At 59.1% G+C, this 18,339-nt stretch overlaps 1 protein-coding gene across 7 annotated transcripts in view; it reads left to right on the top strand.

Annotated features, from left to right (window-relative positions):
- The window catches only part of LOC113204278 (autism susceptibility gene 2 protein homolog), a 126,289-nt gene that overhangs the window by 96,005 nt on the left and 11,945 nt on the right, over positions 1 to 18,339 (top strand). Inside the window, exon 1 of one of the 7 annotated variants that reach the window (XM_026419395.2) lies at positions 622 to 1,390. The exons of the other annotated variants lie outside the window; for them this stretch is intronic. Within the exon in view, the coding sequence (XP_026275180.2) occupies positions 1,100 to 1,390 (291 nt within the window). The 5' untranslated portion in view covers positions 622 to 1,099. Of the gene's footprint in view, positions 1 to 621; positions 1,391 to 18,339 lie in introns of those variants that run through there. 7 annotated transcript variants of the gene reach the window in all.

Genomic DNA, 18,339 nt, shown 5'->3' with positions numbered 1-18,339 from the left:
GGGTGGGCGTACGGGGTGGGGCCTGGGGGCGAGGTGAGGGATGTGACGGCGCCTCCCCCTGCTCCCCCCTGGGGTGGTGGCGGCAGCGGCGGCGCGGACCCTGCTAGTATCCCTCCCCCAGGCTCTGCTCCACCCCGTGGGGTCGCAACCCGACATCCATCCCCGGGCTGCTGTAGGGCCCCGCCCCGGGAGGGCCCGCCAGTAGGGCCCCCAGGAGGGGTCCATGGAGCGCCCCCCGAGGAGCCCTTCTGGAGCGGGGGCGGGTGCAGCGCGGGCGGTGTACAGCCCGAGATTACAAGCGGACCTGTGTCGCCGCAGGTCCCCGCCGCCCACACACACCGGGGTCGGGTCGGGGACTAGTCGGGACGGGACGGCTTTTCAATTATGACGTAATTCCGTGTTGATTAGTGGGCGCTCGTGCCTCGGGCTGGCTGCCTGTCGGGCTGCCTGCCGGGCTGCCTGCCCCCGGATGCCCGGAGCGGATCCGCTCGATCCCCCGTCGGGCTGCAGACAGACGGCGGCGGCGGCGGCTACCCCTCGCCCACCCCCCGCCCTCCCCCGTGGTCTGGGCTGGGCCGGCGCGGCTCGGCGCGGCTCGGCGCGGCCCGGCGGCCTGGGTCGCCAGGCCAGCGCCAGTGCGAGTCTGTCCTCCGAGCCGAGCGGAGGGTGAGGTGTTGCTGGTGGCTCGGGCCCCCGACCGTAGCGCGGCGTCCTCTAGCCCAGCGACCTGGTGCGGTGGAGCCCCACCTCGCGAAAAGATAAAAATCGATACCGTGGCTTGTGCGTGCGTGCTGCGTGCGCGAGTGTGTGTCTCTTCTGCCCATTGGATTACTGTGGATACTTTCGCCGAGGGATACCCCAGCCTGTGTGTGTGTGCGCCATGGTGCTTGTGAAGTGCTGTGCAGTGTGTTAGCCCGCGCAGGGCCCGGCCGCCGCCATAACCCTCCGGCTCCAGGCCAAGGGCCGCGAGGCGGCCCGCAAGGGCGATGCCAAGGGCGAGGCCCGGCACCACAAGAAGGCCCGGAAGGCCGCCAAGGTGGTCGAGGACGTGGTAGTCAAGGAGCACGACGACGACGACGTGCACCTTGACGACGACGAGATGCTGCCCGTGGTCGCGGCGCCGGCCGCCGGCGAGAAGGCGCAGCCCTCGCCCGGCGCCGGCTCGGACGCGGCCCGCGAGGCGGCCGAGGGCGCCGCGGTGGGCGGCGAGCGCCTGGCGGCGGCCGACGCCTCTCCGCCCGAGGACCGCGACGCGCGCCGCGCGGACCGCCGCGAGGACGCGGCGCCGGCCGCCGAGGGCGCCGTCAAGAGCCTCATCATCAGCGCCAAGTCGCCGCCGTCCGCCTCCGACACGGAGAACAACAATGTGATTACCGAGGACGGCGATCAGGTGCGTTTCAGTTGCAGTGGAAGGTCTTCGCAGAGCCTCGCTCGCTCTCGCTATCCGGTAGTCGTTTTATTGTGCGAAGAAAAGACATTTAAACCGCATTTCCTGCTGCTCATCTTTTTTTTACCCCTCCCGTTTCTACTTCCCAGCCGGTTCCAGCGGGAGCCCGAGTGGCTCCTGCTCTTCTTCGCCATTGTAGCGACCAGCCGTCCGAAACGCCTGCTGCTCCCCTTGACGCGCTTCTTCTCTTCCGAACAGATCTTATCGCGACTCGACTTTTATTCGCTGCGAGTAACGAGACGGGGGATGGGAGCGGAGCGGAGCAGCACGGCTCACTGCCGCGACGCTTTTCAATTCGCTTCTTGTTACTCGGCCCCTGTGGCGGGGCGGTCGGTCCGCTGAGCCGGCACCTTCTTTTGAACGCGGACACAATATGCATCAATGCATGCTCTTCATCCCTCTGACCCCCCTCCCCCCTCACTACACCGCTAAACACTTACCAAGCGTTTACTTTCCAATAATGGCAAAAGATGCTTTGCAGCTTGCGAATCACGTCCTTGCAATTGCAAAGCAGCGATTGAAGCGTTTCAAAGCGCCTCTGACTTTCAAATAAGCGTGCGAGGTGTGAACAGTGTACAGTACGTACTGTGTACGCCCCGCCACGTGTGGACCACGCTCGGCTACGCTCCATTGTCTCTCGCCGCGCACCCATACATTTATGCTTGCCGTAACGTTTAGTGCCGGGTTGTATCCGGTAGCCGTGGTGTGGCTGGGTGGGTTATTTTTCCTAGTTTGAAAGCGTGTGCGTGTGTGTGTGTGTTGGAGGCGTGTCAGAGGCGTTCCCGCAACCCAGCCAGGCGAGCGGCGTTCTGGCCGGACGCGCGCGCCCGTGCGTGTGTGTATGGTGTATACATGCACGTGCTTGTGTGTGTGTTTGTGTGTGTTGGAATGGGTCCATTTGGCTATAAACCGTATCTGCTATCAGCTGGTTGTGTTACGTGGGCCTGCAGCTCGCTTTTGTACGTTGTGTATCCCCCGCCCCCTTTTGTCAGGTAGCGAAGGGGAGTGTGGGGCGGATGAAGGAGGAGAAAGAGACTGGGTGGGAGGGAGAGGTAGGGGAGGAGACTCGAAGTGGTTGGATGTGTGTGTTGACGGTATAGAGCACACTGGAACGATATCCCCTGGCTCTGTGTGTGTGTGTGTGTAAGGGCAAACATCCTGCCTGTATGTGCGCGCCATTGTGGCTATTAGCGGCCATGGGTGGAAGTAATGCGGTTTGTTTACCGGAGGGTGCTGAGCTGGCGGACCGCTCGGGAGCAGGAGGAGGAGGACCTTTTCCTCCTGCTCTTCGTGGACCTGGCCGTCGTTGCCCTGCACACGCACCGCCGCCGGCTACCTGGCCGCTGCTCGGTCTGCTGCGCGTCGCACGGTAGCCGTCGCCTGTCGGGGCCCAACAGCCAGCGCAGGCAGCCCAGAGGCCGGGGCCGAAATGATTGGACGCAAATTGATGAGGAGGGGAAGAGGGGGAGACACCCCCCTTCCTCCCCTCCTCCCCCTCGGCTGTCTCTCTCACTAAACGCCGCCGTTGCGCCGTTCCGATGATGTCGGGGCTGAGCTGAGCGAGTGGGTATCAATTTGCCGTCATTACGGGCGAGAAATCGTTGGTCAGTGCGGACGGGTGGATAGCTGGCCAATCAGAGGGGAAGGGGGAGCACCGTTAAAAATTATTTGACCATCACTTTGATTATGCGATTTTCTTGTACTTGGAAAGAGAATGGCCAATGCATATTTGATGGAATTTTAATTTTTACATGGGAACGAAGGTATAGAGAAGAGATCTGGCTGTCTTATGTTCACTCGCGCTCTGACCCGTGTCCGGCAATTAGGAGCGTTGTTTGTGCAGGTATTTCAGACCAGAGGGAAACCGAATGCGAAGCGGCAGGTGTCGAGTCGGGGAGCGCTCGCGCGTATCGGGTGCGATCGAGGTGTGTCGTGTCGGGGGTCAGGGGAGCTGGGCAAATCGGAGAGAAACTTAATCCATTACGCCGCACCGCACCCTTTTTATTTTAAATTTTGTTTTACTTTCTGCTCTTTTTGTTGTTTCCCTCCCGTCGCCTGTCTCCCCACAAGCTCGTTTTGCTTATTTGCCGACAAGGTGGTTGTGGTGGTGAGGCGGGGCGGGCACGGGGCCAATCGTGTGTGTGTGTGTGTGTGTGTGTGTGTGTGTTGTAGCGCGCTGCTCCGCGACCCAGCTTCATGTTTATTTGCGGTTTATCGACGGTTTCCATACGTCTGTGTCGTCCCCGCAGTGGCGCGGCGTGGCGTGGCGGCGCTGCCAGCGCGGGCACTTTGTTTCGCCAGCAAACACATGCGCCCGTATAATAAAATGGCAGTAATACATTCTCCCCATTCTCTCCCTCTCTCTCTTTGTCCCTCCCACCCTCCCTCCCTCTCTCCTCTCGGCGGGGTGGCGCTCGCCCTCTCTGCCGCGAGCCAGGCTATGGATGGCTAATTTGCAAGGCAGCGGCTGCGGGGATGGGGGTGACGCGACGCTGCAGCTGTTCAGTATTCCGTCCGGATCTGTTTCGAATAACGCGCCATTGGGCGCAGCAGGGGGAAGATCCCCGTCCCGCCCCTCCACTCCAATTCCACTTCCCGATGAGGACGCGAGCTAGTTATTCGCGCCAAGTCGTGTTGCACGGGGCCAGCAGGCACGAAAAGAATAAAAGAACATTTTTTTCGATTTTTTCTTGTGGCTGTCTCTACCACCCGACTGAAAAAGTTTCCAAGTTTCCCGTGTTGATAAGGGCCGAGTTCCAAGACCGGGTCTTGAAATACAAGAAACTATTTTTACCGTGTTCATTAAGTTGAAGGGAATGTTCTATTGGTTGTGAAGCAAAATTAGCAAGCAGTTTTTCGAAATTAAGTCGCAGTTTGTTGAGATTTGTTGCTTTTGTCGTTCTCCTCGGAGCCTGAAAATAACGACCATTTAGCGATTACCCGGTCAGACAGGTTGTTTTGTGTCTTTCTTTTTCAAATGAGGGAGAAAAAAAAATCAAGTGAAAACATTATTTTGCATAATTTTTCCCTCGGGCGCAGTGTGTGGAGTCGCGCAGCGTAGTGGAGTAATAACGCGAAACCGGTCATTATCGAGTAGCCGGGTCGGGGCGGCCGGGCCCATGGCCGGGCCTCGCCGCCGCGCGCTGAATCATCGGATTACAGAGAGGAAAACTCTGTCGCCATTAGGGGGCCGTCCATAAATTTGTGGCAGGGACATTAAGGTGTCTGGGCGGCGATTAAATCGCTGCTGCGGGCCGGGGCGGTGCTGACCCAGTCCGTTGTGAGCGATATCGGAAACAGGCTGCGCAGCTGTGGCACTGCGGCTTGGGGGGGGGGGGATATTTGAAGCAAAACGATAAAAAAAAAAAACAAGACAAAAAATAAAACAACAACGGCGCGAGTTATTTTGGACGAGTCGCTTTGGTGCGTGTGTAAGATACTGTCATCGCGGTGTGCACGCGCATCCACTCCTCGCTAGCGTCATTATCGCGGCCGTGACGGTTATCGTGATCATCGTGTGATCATCATCATTTTAATGAGCGGCCGACGCGATGGAAATACTCCTTTTTACGGGTCGTAACTCTGCGGCGGGCACGGCGGCGGCGTGAATGGGGGGGGGGGGGGGGGGGGGGGGGGGGGGGGGGCGCTCGGTGCGCGCTTGCTGGCGATGTTATGCGGCGAGCACGTCCCGCCATGAAGCCTTTTGTTGCGTGTCGGGGCTGCGGGAGAGACAGAGAGAGAGAAAGATGCGGAGTGCGTACGCCTGTTTTACGGTGCCTTACGCCCTTTTACGAGCGCATCAAATGTTCGCACACGCATTGGCGCGCGTTTTAATTTCGCTGCGAGTGCGGCCCCCAGCCCGCCCCCGGCCCGCCCCCGGCCCGCCCTCGGCCCGCCCCCGGCCCCGCCAGCGCGCTCGCGCCTTGTTTGCGGCCGTAATGCGCTCCCTCGTGCGCTCCGCAGCGCCTGCTGGCTCTCAGTACCCCCCGCTCCTCCGAGGACCGCCCTCCCGGAACACGTATACTGTGAAAGAAAAGAAATCTCGTACATTTTACGGGAAAATTTTTATTAAAAATTATGTGTTAAAGTGTCGTTCTGTTAAAAATTAAAAATTTATAAATTTTGTACAAAAAGACACCCTTTTCAATTACTCTCAGACCGTTACTTACTTTATTCTAAGTGGGCGACCAACTTCTTTGTGCAGCAGTAGTTACTTACAAATTTTGTGAGTAATATTTATAATTTTTTTAGTAATTATTTTTTTAGTTAACTTTAAATGACTTATTGTGATTATCAACTTTCAAAATAATACATATTACTCACAAAATTTGTGATTATTAGCTGTACAAAGAAGTTCGTCTTTCTATAAATTTGTTAGTTACGGGCTAACAGTAAATGTAATTTTCTGCGACGCGAAGAAGATAGTCTTCTGTACTTTATAACCTATGTGTGATAAGGTATCGGGAATGTTTCCTTGTTTTTCACATATTATAGCTAGCACAAAGGAAAGAAACGACTTGTGGGAATAGGCGACAGCAGAGCACGTTTTCAGTTTTAGTGATGAGTCCTCTTTTACTATTTGGCCCTGTTCACATTTTATTTGTTTATTTGTTTTGGCATTCTTTTGATGTGCGGCTCTCGCTGCGCCGCGGCCGGATAACGTTTAAGCTCTGGCTGGTTTAATCCGGGGCCGCTTTCGCCGGAAGCAGTTGCACGCAACAGGTGGGGGTGTAAAGTAAAGCGAGATCGTGATGGGATTAACGCGCGTGCTCATCGATTATATCGAATGTGGAAGCAAAAAAACCGTCCGACGCTTGACGCATGTGTACCCTTTTTGCGGAGTGTTTTGTCTTTTTAAAAAAATAAAAAAATCCTGAAGCGGCGATTGCTGAATTACCGGATTCGATTAAAAGAAGTGCGGAAGAGAGAAAGGTGGGCATCAAAGACGACGAAGAAAAGAGATGGAAATGAGGTACTGCTTGCTTGAAGTCGTAAATGCCGGTTGGCAGTCGGCAGTTTTCTTCCCTCCACTCCTTTTTTCTGCCGTGTCATATCAGTGACTTAATAGAAGGCAATTGGAAAGCAGATGTCTGATCAGTAAGCACCACTCGGCCGTAATTGCCTCTCAGCGGCGAGATGATGTGTGCTTTTTCATCTCTCTTTGTTCTTTCTGTTGTTTGCAGTTATTTAATCGTTTGGAATGCTTGCGTGCTATTTTTTTTTTCTCTTCAGGTGTGCTTGTGTGCTCTCATTGCCGCTGGGTTGGTTGTTTTACCTCCCTTACAAGTTGTCTGCATTGGAGCTCACTGTGCACTCCTCTCCGCCTCTGCTTAGCCTTTCCTGTTTTTGTGCGATGGCAATCAACGCGACTGCGCGTGTGTGTGACATTCAGAAATAGGTTTTTGGCGAAGATTTTTTTTTGTCGTCTTGTCTTGTTTTTCGCTCCCCGTGTCGGCGGTCGGTGACCTCCGCAGCGCCGCCGCGGGGCGCACCGCCTGCTGCCTCTCTGCCAGGTCGGCTCGGCTCGAATCGATACCTGGGCGAGGGAGAGGACGACAAGAGCCGACCGGAGAGGAGCCGGCAGACAGGGCGCAAGCAGGGGGAGGCTTTTTGCACTGGGGATGAAATGAGCAGGAGATGAACACCACGCGCCAACGCACTAGGTTGTTTTTTTTGCGTTGTTTTGATTTTTTGTGGCCCTACCTTGTTTTTCCTTCTCCCATGGACTTTCCGACTCGCAGTTACGCCCCTGAGGGTGACTTCCGCGGTCGCACCCGCCGTTCGGCTTGCGACCCATAGCGATATCGGCCTCTCGTCCGGACGGAAGTTTGAGGAGGAAGCGTGTCTAGCGGCGGCTGGGCGAGGAGGGAGCCCCAGAAAGCAGCCGCCGGAGAAAAGCGGGAGAGGCAAACTTTTCGCGACGTGAATTTTTCATAACGGGCTGTCGGCGCGCGAGCGCAGAAACGTGCCGAGGCCGGGCCCGGTCCCGGGCCGGGTGGGTCCGAGTGAGTGGAGCAAAAGCGAAATAAAAATAATGCAGAAGAGAAGTGGACGGAGGGCGAGCCGGGCTGGGCCGGGGCGGTCGGACGGACGGTGCCTTGCATTACTCAATCGCAGTCGGATGGCTTGTTTCCCCGGGGGAAATTAGGCGCAAGTGAGCGTTTTATTCTCCACAGACTGCTCCGGCCGGCGGGCCAGGGCCCGGGCCCCGCTCCCGGGGGACGCGAGGGAGGGCTGCAGGGGGAGGGGAGCAGCGCGTCCGGGCCGCCCTCCCTCCCACACGCGCGGCGCACACGCGGCGGGCAGTAGCGGGAGGAGGATATGGCGGGCACGTCACGCCACACGCGCGGCCTGTTGTACGTAATTTGAATTTATTTGCGTGTGTTGACGCTTTTGGCTGGGGTGGGCGGCCGCGGCCGGCGCGACCCGCGGGGACTCTGCGGTCTGGGCGAAGCGTCATTCCCTGTTCCTCCAAAGTTTGTGCCGCCGAGCCGAGGTCGGCTGGTCTGGATCAGACAGCCACGCCCCCCCCCCCTACCCTTCCCGTTGCGGTCCGCGCGGGGGAGGCGGGGCGGAGGGAGCGCTTTGCGATTGCGGTCGGCCGAGTGTGACAGCTGCCGAAAAGCAAATCCGGGGCGCGGTGGCGGCTGCGGCGTTGGCGGACGCGCTCCGCTTGGCGCGGCCGGCAAATGGAAGAATAATGACTGAGAATGGCCGACGCGGTCGACACCAGCCGGACGTGCGCCCGGGCGGCGCGTGCGCAGCCGCGTGCGTTCGTGCGCGCAGCGGAGCGTTTCCCACGGCGGTGCGTGCGCGGTGTGTGGGCGGGGTGGGGTTGGCGAGGAAGGGGTCTCGGCCCGCGGTGCGCCGGGCCCGTGGTGGTTGACGGTGATACTATTTCTGCTTGGCGCGGCGCGCTCTGTTTGTAGAGCTGAATAAATGGTGTCTGCGCGCGGCGGTGGCGCTGAGGAGGAGGAGGAGGGGGGGGGGGCAGGTTGCTTGGCGGGTTAATTAACGACCCTCGGCCAGGCCGACACATGTATCGCGTCTCGCTGGCTCTCGCATACATCTATACCTACATCTCTCTCTCTCTCTCTATCTCGCTCGCTCTCTATCTCGCTCACTGGCCCGCGCCCGTGTGTATTATCTTCGCTCCCCGGTGCGTGTCGCTGGCTGTGTGTTGATCCGCCCGTAATCCCAGTGTATATCCGTTTATGGCCCCCGCGAGGAGCGCGCCCCGCCCCGACGCCAACGCCACGCGACGCCGGCCCCGCGAGGGCAACTTTTACACCATCCGCCTCCCCCTACCCTCTTCCCCTCCCCTCCCCGCGACTTTGCGGGGCCAAATGGGAAACAATGAACACGCTGCTTGCTGATATCAGCTGCTCGCCTCCCTCCCTACGCCACGCTTCCCTCCCCAACGCCACGCCCGGCCGCGCCCCGCGTCCAAATTAACACGCCCCTGAGGTGCATTAACTATTTATCGCGCCGTGGGACCATTAAGGAGGGGGAGGGCGGCCCTGCCCTCCCCGACCCATAATGACGGTCCCCCGACCCCTTGCGGGGGGACCGTATAAATAGATACGCCGTGCACTAGTTCTTGTGCCCCGCGGCCGCCTCCTCCTGTTTGAAGGATGTCCTGAGGACGACGAGAGTCCTCTCTCCGCCCGCCGCGCGCTCGAGGAAGAAGGAATCTGGCCGCGCTACGCTCCGCCAGGCTACACAGAGACAGAGTGGCCCATTTGTCGACGACCACCCGGGGGGCCACCGCCGCCACCGTAGCGTCGAGCCGCTTGTTGTGGTAACGCGCTCTCTCTGTCTCTCCCGCACACTCACACGGCGGCGGGCGCCAGAGGCGCGGGAAGTGAAACACCCAGAGCAAAGCACAAAGGGCGTCGGGCCCGCGCTGAGCAGCAGAACCGGGGGCTTTGTGGGAGTGGAGCGGGAGGGGGGAGTCTGTCTCTCAGCCTGTCGTCGGCGATCGTGATCGGTGTCTCGGCGACTGATGTCCATCAGGCGGGACAGGGCGGGACTCGTTCGGTTCGCTGTTGTGTCTTTGATGATGTCCAAACCGCCGCCCGTTCGTCATGTGCACACACGCACACACTTGCACACACACACATGGACGGACCAGTCGACCAGCCAGTCCAGGGAACTGCCTTGTGTGTAAATGAGGTGTCTAACCATGTTCACCGTGTAGCCCTTTGTATGCATGTGTGTGTGTGTGTGTGCGTAGGTACGTCTTTATTTATCGTCGGGTTGGCATCCTGAGCAGGAGGGGCAGAGGAGCGGAGCGTTTTTGCGGTCGTGCAGCGTTATATTTCATCACCCGCCAAAGCTGCAACTGCTGCCGCCGCCGCGCTGCCTTTACCCTTTTTGTCTTGAACCTTCTTTTTTTTCCCTTTTCCTCATCTCATTTTCGTTTGTCGAGTTTGGAGTCGGTGAACAAAAAACAACAACATAGGAAGCTGAAGGGGGACGGAACAATAACAGCCTGCTCGCTTTACTGATTACCCCGGCAAACACACCAGGTGACACACGGCCAAAAAAAAAGAGGTAGTTTACAAAAAAAGTAATAATAAGGAGATTAATGTTTGAGAGCTGCGAGTAGAGGATGAGGGGACCTGAAGAGAAACCATGCAATCATGCCCCCCCTTGCTCCATAGTGACATGGTATCGGGTGTAATGCCACCTGGCAGAGCGAGCCGCCCAGCTGTTCACGCAGAGGGTGATGGTCCCCTCGACGAGCACCTGTGAGGCGTCGGCGCGGGCGTCGGCACCACCTGGAAGTGGGGGGAAAGGGGGAGCGCCCCCGTCTGTCGGCGTGGAGGAGGAGGGGGGGGCAGGAGATTTGTAGGCGATAGCGCGCCACGCGCGTGGGGATGAAACGTGACTCGCGGGGAAAGGACGTGAGAGGCCCCCCTTCGCCCCCTGCGGCGGTGGCGGTGGCGGCAGCCACGGCGAGAAGAAGAGACGTGAGCCGAAATCGAAACGAAGCTCGAAACGCGCGCGAATCTGCACGAGTGTCAATTATACGCAGCAGCAGGAGGCGCTGGGGCTGGGCTGACCGCCCGCCCCACAAGCGTATCGGATGCCCCTCAGCAGCCCATTGACACTCCCTGCCAAATTTCATTTCTCCCCTCCTTTTGCCCCTCGCTCGCCCGCCGCGCCGTTTGCCTTTTATTTGATCGCGGTGCTGTACGGCTCTGTGTGTTTCCTTTATCGCGATGCCACGGGTCGGGTCGGGGCCGGGCCGGGACGACGACGACCGTCTAGACTGCTGGAGTGGCCGAGGAGGAGGCGGCTTTGGCTCCCCTCTGCGCGCGCCATCTCCCTCGCTCTGATGGTATTCCAGACGGACCTCGTTCTGCTCTCGCCGCCGCCGCCGTCGTCGTCGCCGCGCGCGTCTTCCATATATTGAATTCCATGCGCCTGCCTTGCCGGCCAAATGTAGCGAATGATGTGGTTGCGCGTCGGATGAAATTGTGGCCCGGAGTGTGTGGGAGGGTGAGCGGCCGACAGACAGACAGGGGAGGAGATGGTAGGGAAAGGAGTAAGTGGGGATGGAGAGAGAGAGACTAGGGCAGGGGTGAAGCTAGGTGAGAACGCCCGCCCAGAAGCCCTTTCGATGGACTCCCGTGTTTGTCCGTCGAGGGCAGGACGTTGGATGTTCGTCCGTGCTAATGCATCCCCGCCCACTCGCGGCTCCTCTGTGGCTGGCTCTCCAGGTGAGGCGAGGCCGGTGCCGGCCGGCCGGCCTCCCGCTGAGGGCCAGTGTGTGTGGTGGTCCTGCGAGAGAGAGAGAGAGCGAGCGAGCGAGCGAGCGAGCGAGCGACAGCACAGCAGCATGCCATGCCGGCGGTACATTTGTTGCGGTCGGATCGCTCAGTTGGGGGCAAAGCAGCAGGGTGGGTTGGGGCGGGGAGAACGGAGGGAGTGGAGAGGGACCCCCTCCGGCTTGTCCCGAGGGGAGACCGGGAAGGGTGGCCTCGTGTATGTGTGTGCGCTGAGAACCGCGAGCGCACTCACACACACACGCACACACGCGCTTGCACACGGACGAGGAGCTTCATCCCAAACCTGGTGGCGGCTTGCAGTCGCTTGCAGTGTAGGCGGAGGTTGTCGCCGCCGCCCTCTCTCTCCTCTCACCCCCCGCCGGCCCGTGACGACCGCCATTCACTTTACGATGCCGTTTTGGCGGCGTTGCGTCATGAGGTGGCGGTAAGGGGGGGGGGGCGAGTTGTGCCCGCGCCCGCCGCTCTGCATGCGTGAGGGCGAGGGCCCGGCCGGGGCTTTGGTCGAGAGTCGTGCCGGCCAGTCTTTATTGGCGGCTATACTACACTTTTGTAGCGCGCCCGCCTCTCCCCTCGCGCTCCCCTACCACATCCCACCCTTACTGCTGCTGCTGCTGTCCAGCCCCACAAATCTCTCTCTCTTCTCTCTCCCCTTTTCTTTCTCTGCACCCCTCGCTCGCTCCCTCGCTCGCCCGCGCGCAGGCCGGCCAACCGACCAACCCCTGCTGCAGCAATAACGGAACGGTCTGACCAACTCCACAACTGCGAAACCACACGACCGCCTCTCTCACATCCGACTCGGCCCCTCTCTCTATATCTCTCCCCTTGTTCCCGCGCGACTGTGTGTGTGTGTCTGTGTGTTATTTGCTGTCTGCCGCCGGAGGGCCTTTAGTGTTCTAATTATGGCCACGCTGAGCTCACACACTCATCATTACAATGTGATTTCGCCCTGCTGCTGCTTCGGGGCGGGGCTGGGCGCTCCCAGGTGTGGAGTTGTGGTTCCCGGCGGTATGCCACGAATGCCTCTGGCGCCCCGCTATCTCTCCCGCTCCCCCGCCGCCGCCGTGCCCCGCGCGCCCTGCTCTCTCGCTCTCCCTCCCCGCTTTGGCGTGGCGGAGAGGCGTTTTACGAGCCCTACGGCCGCCGGGGCTGGCTGCTGCTTGCCGTGGTTTACGGCGCCTGCCCGGGGGGGCGTCGGGACGTTGCCCGTCGGCACGGCGTCGAGTCGGCAGCGGCGGTACGACCGACCATGCGCAGAGCGGCGCCAACCACGGCCCGCGCCGGTCAGCCAGAACAGAGGGCCCCCCATCAGGATGCTAAACGGCGCGCCTGGCCGCCGCACGCTCCCCTTCTCCGCCCGCAGGGTTGTTCCGTGGGCCTCGGGGTGGTGCCCTGCCTCAGCTCCCCTCGGGTATCCACTCGCAGCCCTCCTGACACCTTGACCCGGTCCGGCGGCTCTGACTGAGCCCCGCCGACACTTGTCTCTCCTCTGACCCGGCCCGGTGACCCCGCTCCGCCGCCCACGCCGCGCCTGGTCACTCTGCCCCGCTCCTCTCTCCCTTTTTTGCTCTCTCTCTTTCTCGCTCTCTCTCTTTCTCGCTCTCTCTCTTTCTCGCTCTCTCTCTTTCTCGCTCTCCCTCTTTCTCTCTCGCTCTCCTAAGCGCCATCGTCTCTCTCTTCTCCCTCGCTCCCCCTGCGCTCCGCCCTCCCCGTCTCCGCCCCCAAACGGCCCGCCCGCTAACGTCCGCGATAAATATTGACGGCAGTCGTAACGGCGAGGAGGAGCGGGGCGCGGCGAGGCGCGGCGGGGCCGGAGAACGTGACAGTAAACATGACACTAAAGCCGGCGACGATAAACTCCGACACTAAATCGTGACCTTCCTTTTTGACGCGCGCGCCACACGGCGTCCTGTCTTTATCCGCCTCGCCTTTTATTTCGCCTGTGCAACACACACCTGGGTGCGGGGCGGGGCAGGAAAGGGTTACACCGCCAACACCTTCGGCGCCTCCTAACCTATTTTTATCTTTTTTTGTGACGCTGCCGCTCGTCGTGCGGTGATGTGTGTGCGTTTTGTCTCGGAGTCGTCATTTGTGTGCGTGTGTGCGTGTGTGTGTGCTTCTCCTGTCTAACACCTGTGCGCGTCGTCCTGAGGCCGCGACACTGTACTACTCGCTGCTCGTCCCGCCTGTCGCCTGCGGGCTGCTGACACGCTGGCCGCTGTCTGTGTGTAGTGGTGACTGACTTGCGCTTGACGGCGGCCCGGGTCTTGTCCTGCTGTCGAGCCCGCGGGACGTCGCGTCGTCGCCGTCCATTCACACAGCGGTGACGCGGGGGGCGCGTGCCGCCACGCCCTCCTGAAGCAGGCCCCAAAGCCGGAGGGTTCATTAGTTGGCCCGACGCCGCCACCGTTGTCGCCGTGCGCCCGGCCGGGCCCCCTTCGGGTTCTTTTTCTCGCCCACTGAATATCGCAGCTGGCGCGGGAGTTGTTGACAGCCGCTTTGACAAGGGGCGTAAGTGCGAGCCGACGGGGGGATAAGCTGCCAAAAGAGGGAGAGAGAGAGAGTAGTGGGCGACAGCGGCGGGGGAGGAGGCGGGGTGGCGTTCGGCAGGTGGCGGCGCGAGGCGAGGGGGAGAGGGGGGCGTCAGTGAGCTAAGCTTGTTAGCGGCCTAATCTGAGAGCACTTCCCAGAGATTCGCAATCCGATTACAGGAGTTGGGGACGCCGAACGGGAAGGGGGTTGGGGGGCGCTCCTTGGCGGGCGCCGTCAGAGAGAGAGGGGGGAGGAGGAGCGGAGGGGGTCGCCTCCCCCGCCGCCGCCTCCGCCCCGCCAACACGCTGCTTGACCGGGGGCTGCGCGGCGTTAGGCGGCTGCACTCGAGGCGATGGAGAGGGTCCTCGGCGCGCGAAGCTCTCCATCCCCGTGAAACCTGCCACTACAGGCCTCCCCTTCACCCCCCCCCCTCCCCTCTCCTCTCCCCTTTTGTCCCCCTGCTCTACCTTTCCCCCCTTCTTGTCCCTTCCATTTGCTCGGAGGGGAGCCTCGCGGCAACGAGGGGGACACAATAGGCTCGGTCAGGAAGCAGAGGATCGTTTTGAAATCTGCTTTTTCATATCTTATCTTTTTATATCTCTCTCTTGTAATGAAAGGCCTTTAATTTCATTCTACTCCCCCCCCCCCTCTCCCCTTTTACCCTGTTGTGTTTTTTCTTTCCCTGGCTCTTTGTCGGATTTAATTTCCCCCGCCTTCTTTCACGACTGGATTGGCCCTCGCTTCGTCGCACTGGCGCGCGGCGGTAGTCGATATGAAAATTTGACTTGACTCTGTGGGTGCGCGTCATGCTTGATGAAGCGCGAAAGATTTCGACGAATCTTTTTTTTTTCTTTTTCATTATTGTTTTTTTCTTTCCCCCTGCCCGCGTTCTCCCGCCGCTATGCTGTGCAGTCGCCCTCGTTACCATAAACACTCCCTTTGAAATGTGAGAACGGAAAGGTCGCCGTGCGGATAAATTGAGTCGTCTGCGCTGCAATGAAGGGGCGCGCTTTATTTTATTCCGCGTTTTTTTTCCTCTCTCTTTTGCGCTCGCTCCCTCTGTCTCTCTCGCTCTCCGTCCTCATCCCGCTCCTTTCACCCTCAGTACCCCTCTCTCTCATTCTTTCTCCTGGTCCTTTGCCTTCGTCAACCCCCGCCAATTTTCCTGTTCGTTTTTTTTTCTTTCCCTTTCTTAGTTTTGTTTCACCGACTTCTTGGGGCGGTTTTTCCTCTTCTCTGTGTCTTAGCCGAAGGCGCAGACGGGCGAGCCTCGGCCACGGCGCGGCGTGTTTGAGAAGGACGCCGTTGTGCTGCTGCAGAGTGCAGCGCACCCCGTCCTGCAAAGGAGATGTGGGGGAAAGGGGGGGGGGGGAGAGAGACCGACGGCAATTCGCGCACGGCTCCGACGTCGTGAATTTTATGGGTCCTTAAACTGCGCGAACAATCTACTGGCGGGTTATGGCTCCGCTGGCTTGGTTAGTTGTTGGTAATGACGGAATAAAAGTTCCCCCGCCTGTGAGAGTGCGGCTCATGGCGGGCCACGCCCAGGGGGCCGTGAGGGGCGGCCGCGGGGGAAACGGCAGAGGAAATAACAGACGCAAAAAAAAGGAGAGGACTTTAGCGCAGTAACGGCCGCCGCTATGGGTGCTCCGGTAGAGTTGTTATAAACCTTTTTTCTCCTGTCTTTTTTTCAACGCGGTCGAGTTTTTTTTATTTTTTTTAAATAGTCGGTACACGGTGGTTGGTGATGTCAATGATGATGCCAGTATTAACGTTACGTTAATGGTGATGAATCGATGTTCCCCTGCGTGAGACCTGCGGTGGCTCGCTCTCTCTCTCTCTCTCTCTCTCTCTCTCTCTCTCACTACCTTGCTCGCTCGCTCGCGCTGCCACCACCTTGTAATAATGACTGGGAACAAAATACACATTCTGTCACGGACCGGCCTCACGCGCTCATGAAATATGGATGGCCGTTATTCCCGTGTGTGGGTGTGTTTGTGTGTGTGCGTGACTGCCTGCTACCGTATTATAACACTTTGGTATTAGTCGGACAGGTTGCCCTGCTCATGCCGCCGTTACCTCTATGCGCGGCGCGATCCGTCCCCTGAGTGGCGTTTGGGAGCCCCCCGCGCCGCGCCCCGCCCCGCCCCGCCCGTTTGTATTCATCCCGACTGCTTTTTGCTCCCTCCCCGCAGCCCTCCCGATATTTTTATTCTATGTAAATGGGGATCGATTTAACTCGCGGATCCTGGCGCTCGCTCCTCTCAACACAGAAACATTTTAGCGGCTGCCGCCCGCCCGCCGCCGTGGATGGAGCGTGAAAACAAAACACAGGAGAGAGAGAGAAATAAAAAAAACTGGCTTGTACTGTAGCAAAAAAAAAAGTGCAGAAGAGGGGATGGAAGTTGGCGAGGGGGAAAGCCGGAGCGCGAGCCGCCCGACATTTTTACACATTCAAATCTCCTCCGGCGTATTGGCATTATGCTAAGATAGCAGCGGGGCGTGTCTGTCTGTCTGTCTGTCTGCTCTTTTGCCCTTCTCCCCTCGCTCAATATGGATCACGTTCGTTTCACTCTCGGCTTGGCGCTGAGATGGAATACATTACGTTTTGTCACCAAGTTATTTTTCCCTGTTTGTCGAAAAGCGAGGGGTTTGGGTGTGGTTGGCGGCCCTCTCAGGGTCGCCTTCAGGTTCGCCCTTAGGTTCAGGAGGTCGTCTTCAGGATTCAGGGGTCGCTGTCAAGGTTGCTCTCGGGGTCGCTGTCAAGGTTGCTCTCAGGGTCGCCCTTAGGGTCGCCCTCAGGGTCGCCCTTAGGGTCGCCCTCAGGGTCGCCCTCAGGGTCGCCCATCCTCCCAAGGAGCTCAGCGCCACTCGGCTGCACTCGAGCCGTGTCGTCTTCTCCTTTCCGCCTGGCCGGCCTTCCATTTTAGGTTGCACGGTGTGCTTCACTGCACCGGCCTTTTTGTCTGCCTGACTGCCCGCCGCCGGCCTACACTGTCGAAAGCAAAAAATAAAAAATGAATATCTGAATGAAAACATGCGCAGTTTGTAAAAGTTTCACGGGTATGAGCTTTTTTTGGGCAGTATTGATATCCAGCGTGGAGCGGCGCAACGACGCTTTTTGAGGCGCGTGACGACTCGGCCGTCCGTTTGATGGTGTCCGGCGGGTATGGGCTCGGCGCGCCGCGGCGGGGACGGCGATGGCATGTCGGCAGTAACACGCGGACGTGCTCGGCATCGGCGACCGCCTCGCTCGATTGTCTCCTGTCGACACCTGACGGGCCGCGGCCTTTGAGAAGACGAGAGGGCCTCGGGAGAGCGACGGCCCGTCCCCGCGCCGGCGGCGGACGAGACGGTGATGAGGCGGTTAGAGACCGCTCCCAGCAGAGCATTCGTGTCGCGCCGTCGTCCTGTCCCCTCCTCCCTCGGCGGACAGCGCTGCGCGTTCGACCGCGAGGAAGGAGCAGGCGCTCGGGGGTCATCCTCTTCCCCCTTGTTCTTCTCATCCCGTTTTGAAACCGCCTCGGCAAGAGAGTTATGCGTTTGAAAATTAGCCGTTTGTCGGGTCTCCCCTACTCCCCGGCGGATCCCTCCGCTTGTATTCCTCCCTGCACTCCAGGGGAGTCTAAACAAAAGGGTATCTCCTCTTGACGTTGTTCAACGTTTGGCCCGGAATACCTAACCTACCTACCGTGTCTGTGTGTTTTTTTCCTCTTTGCCGCCGCGATTGTCTGGAGGAAGGGACCGCCACCGCCGCCCATTGTCTGCGGGACGAGAGCGGCGGTCCCTGTACCAGCCGCCCGATTGAAATTGAAAGTAGATTATTGATGGTGCTGACCGGACCCGGGACCGGACCCGACCGGACTGGCCAGACACACACACCACCTGCCCGACCTGGCCGCCGCCGGCCCGAAGGGGGAGCTCAGTCCTTTATCCTTACATGTCGGAGGTGCGTGTTTGCATTCGGGTGTGAGCAAACAAATGCTCGCCTGCCGTCTGCCTGCCGACCGCCGCCGCCGCCCGCTCAGAGCGTCGACGGCGTCGTGCACAGATTGCGTCTGTCGTTACAGGGCGCTAGACAAGCCAATGTAGTACTTACGCACCGTCAAAAGCTGCCAAAAGGCACTAAAGTTTTGCATCTTTGGGACGTTTTAGTGCACTAACGGATGACTGCGTGTTGTGATGGTGGAGTAGGATGATGATGATACGCCGGAACCCTTAGTAAAGTTTAGATATAGAGAACGACCACGATTCTTAATGAATTCTTGGAGGTAACCCTTTTTTTCAGTCGGCTTAACCAGACCTGCTCCGAACTCGGGAGGGTCGTGTTGAAAGTGCCCGCGCTCTTAAAGCATTACGTAAATTGCATGCAACCCATTTAAGTTTATTTCCGAGTTTATATTTCGTTATAATAAAGCAAAGATGAGATCTATTATCTAACAAGAACAACGACAACATGGCTGGAGGAGCAGGGGGAAGAAAAGTCAAAGCTTGTCGCTTATTTGGTTGTCTTTCTTTTTCTGTGTTGGTCTTTCTCCCCTGCTCCCCTCCTTTGGTAGGGGGGGG

The sequence above is a fragment of the Frankliniella occidentalis genome, unplaced genomic scaffold (genome assembly GCF_000697945.3).
Source record: "Frankliniella occidentalis isolate FOCC.00 unplaced genomic scaffold, Focc_3.1 Scaffold150, whole genome shotgun sequence".
Classification (NCBI taxonomy): domain Eukaryota; kingdom Metazoa; phylum Arthropoda; class Insecta; order Thysanoptera; family Thripidae; genus Frankliniella; species Frankliniella occidentalis.
This window is presented reverse-complemented; position numbering and strand designations above follow the sequence as displayed.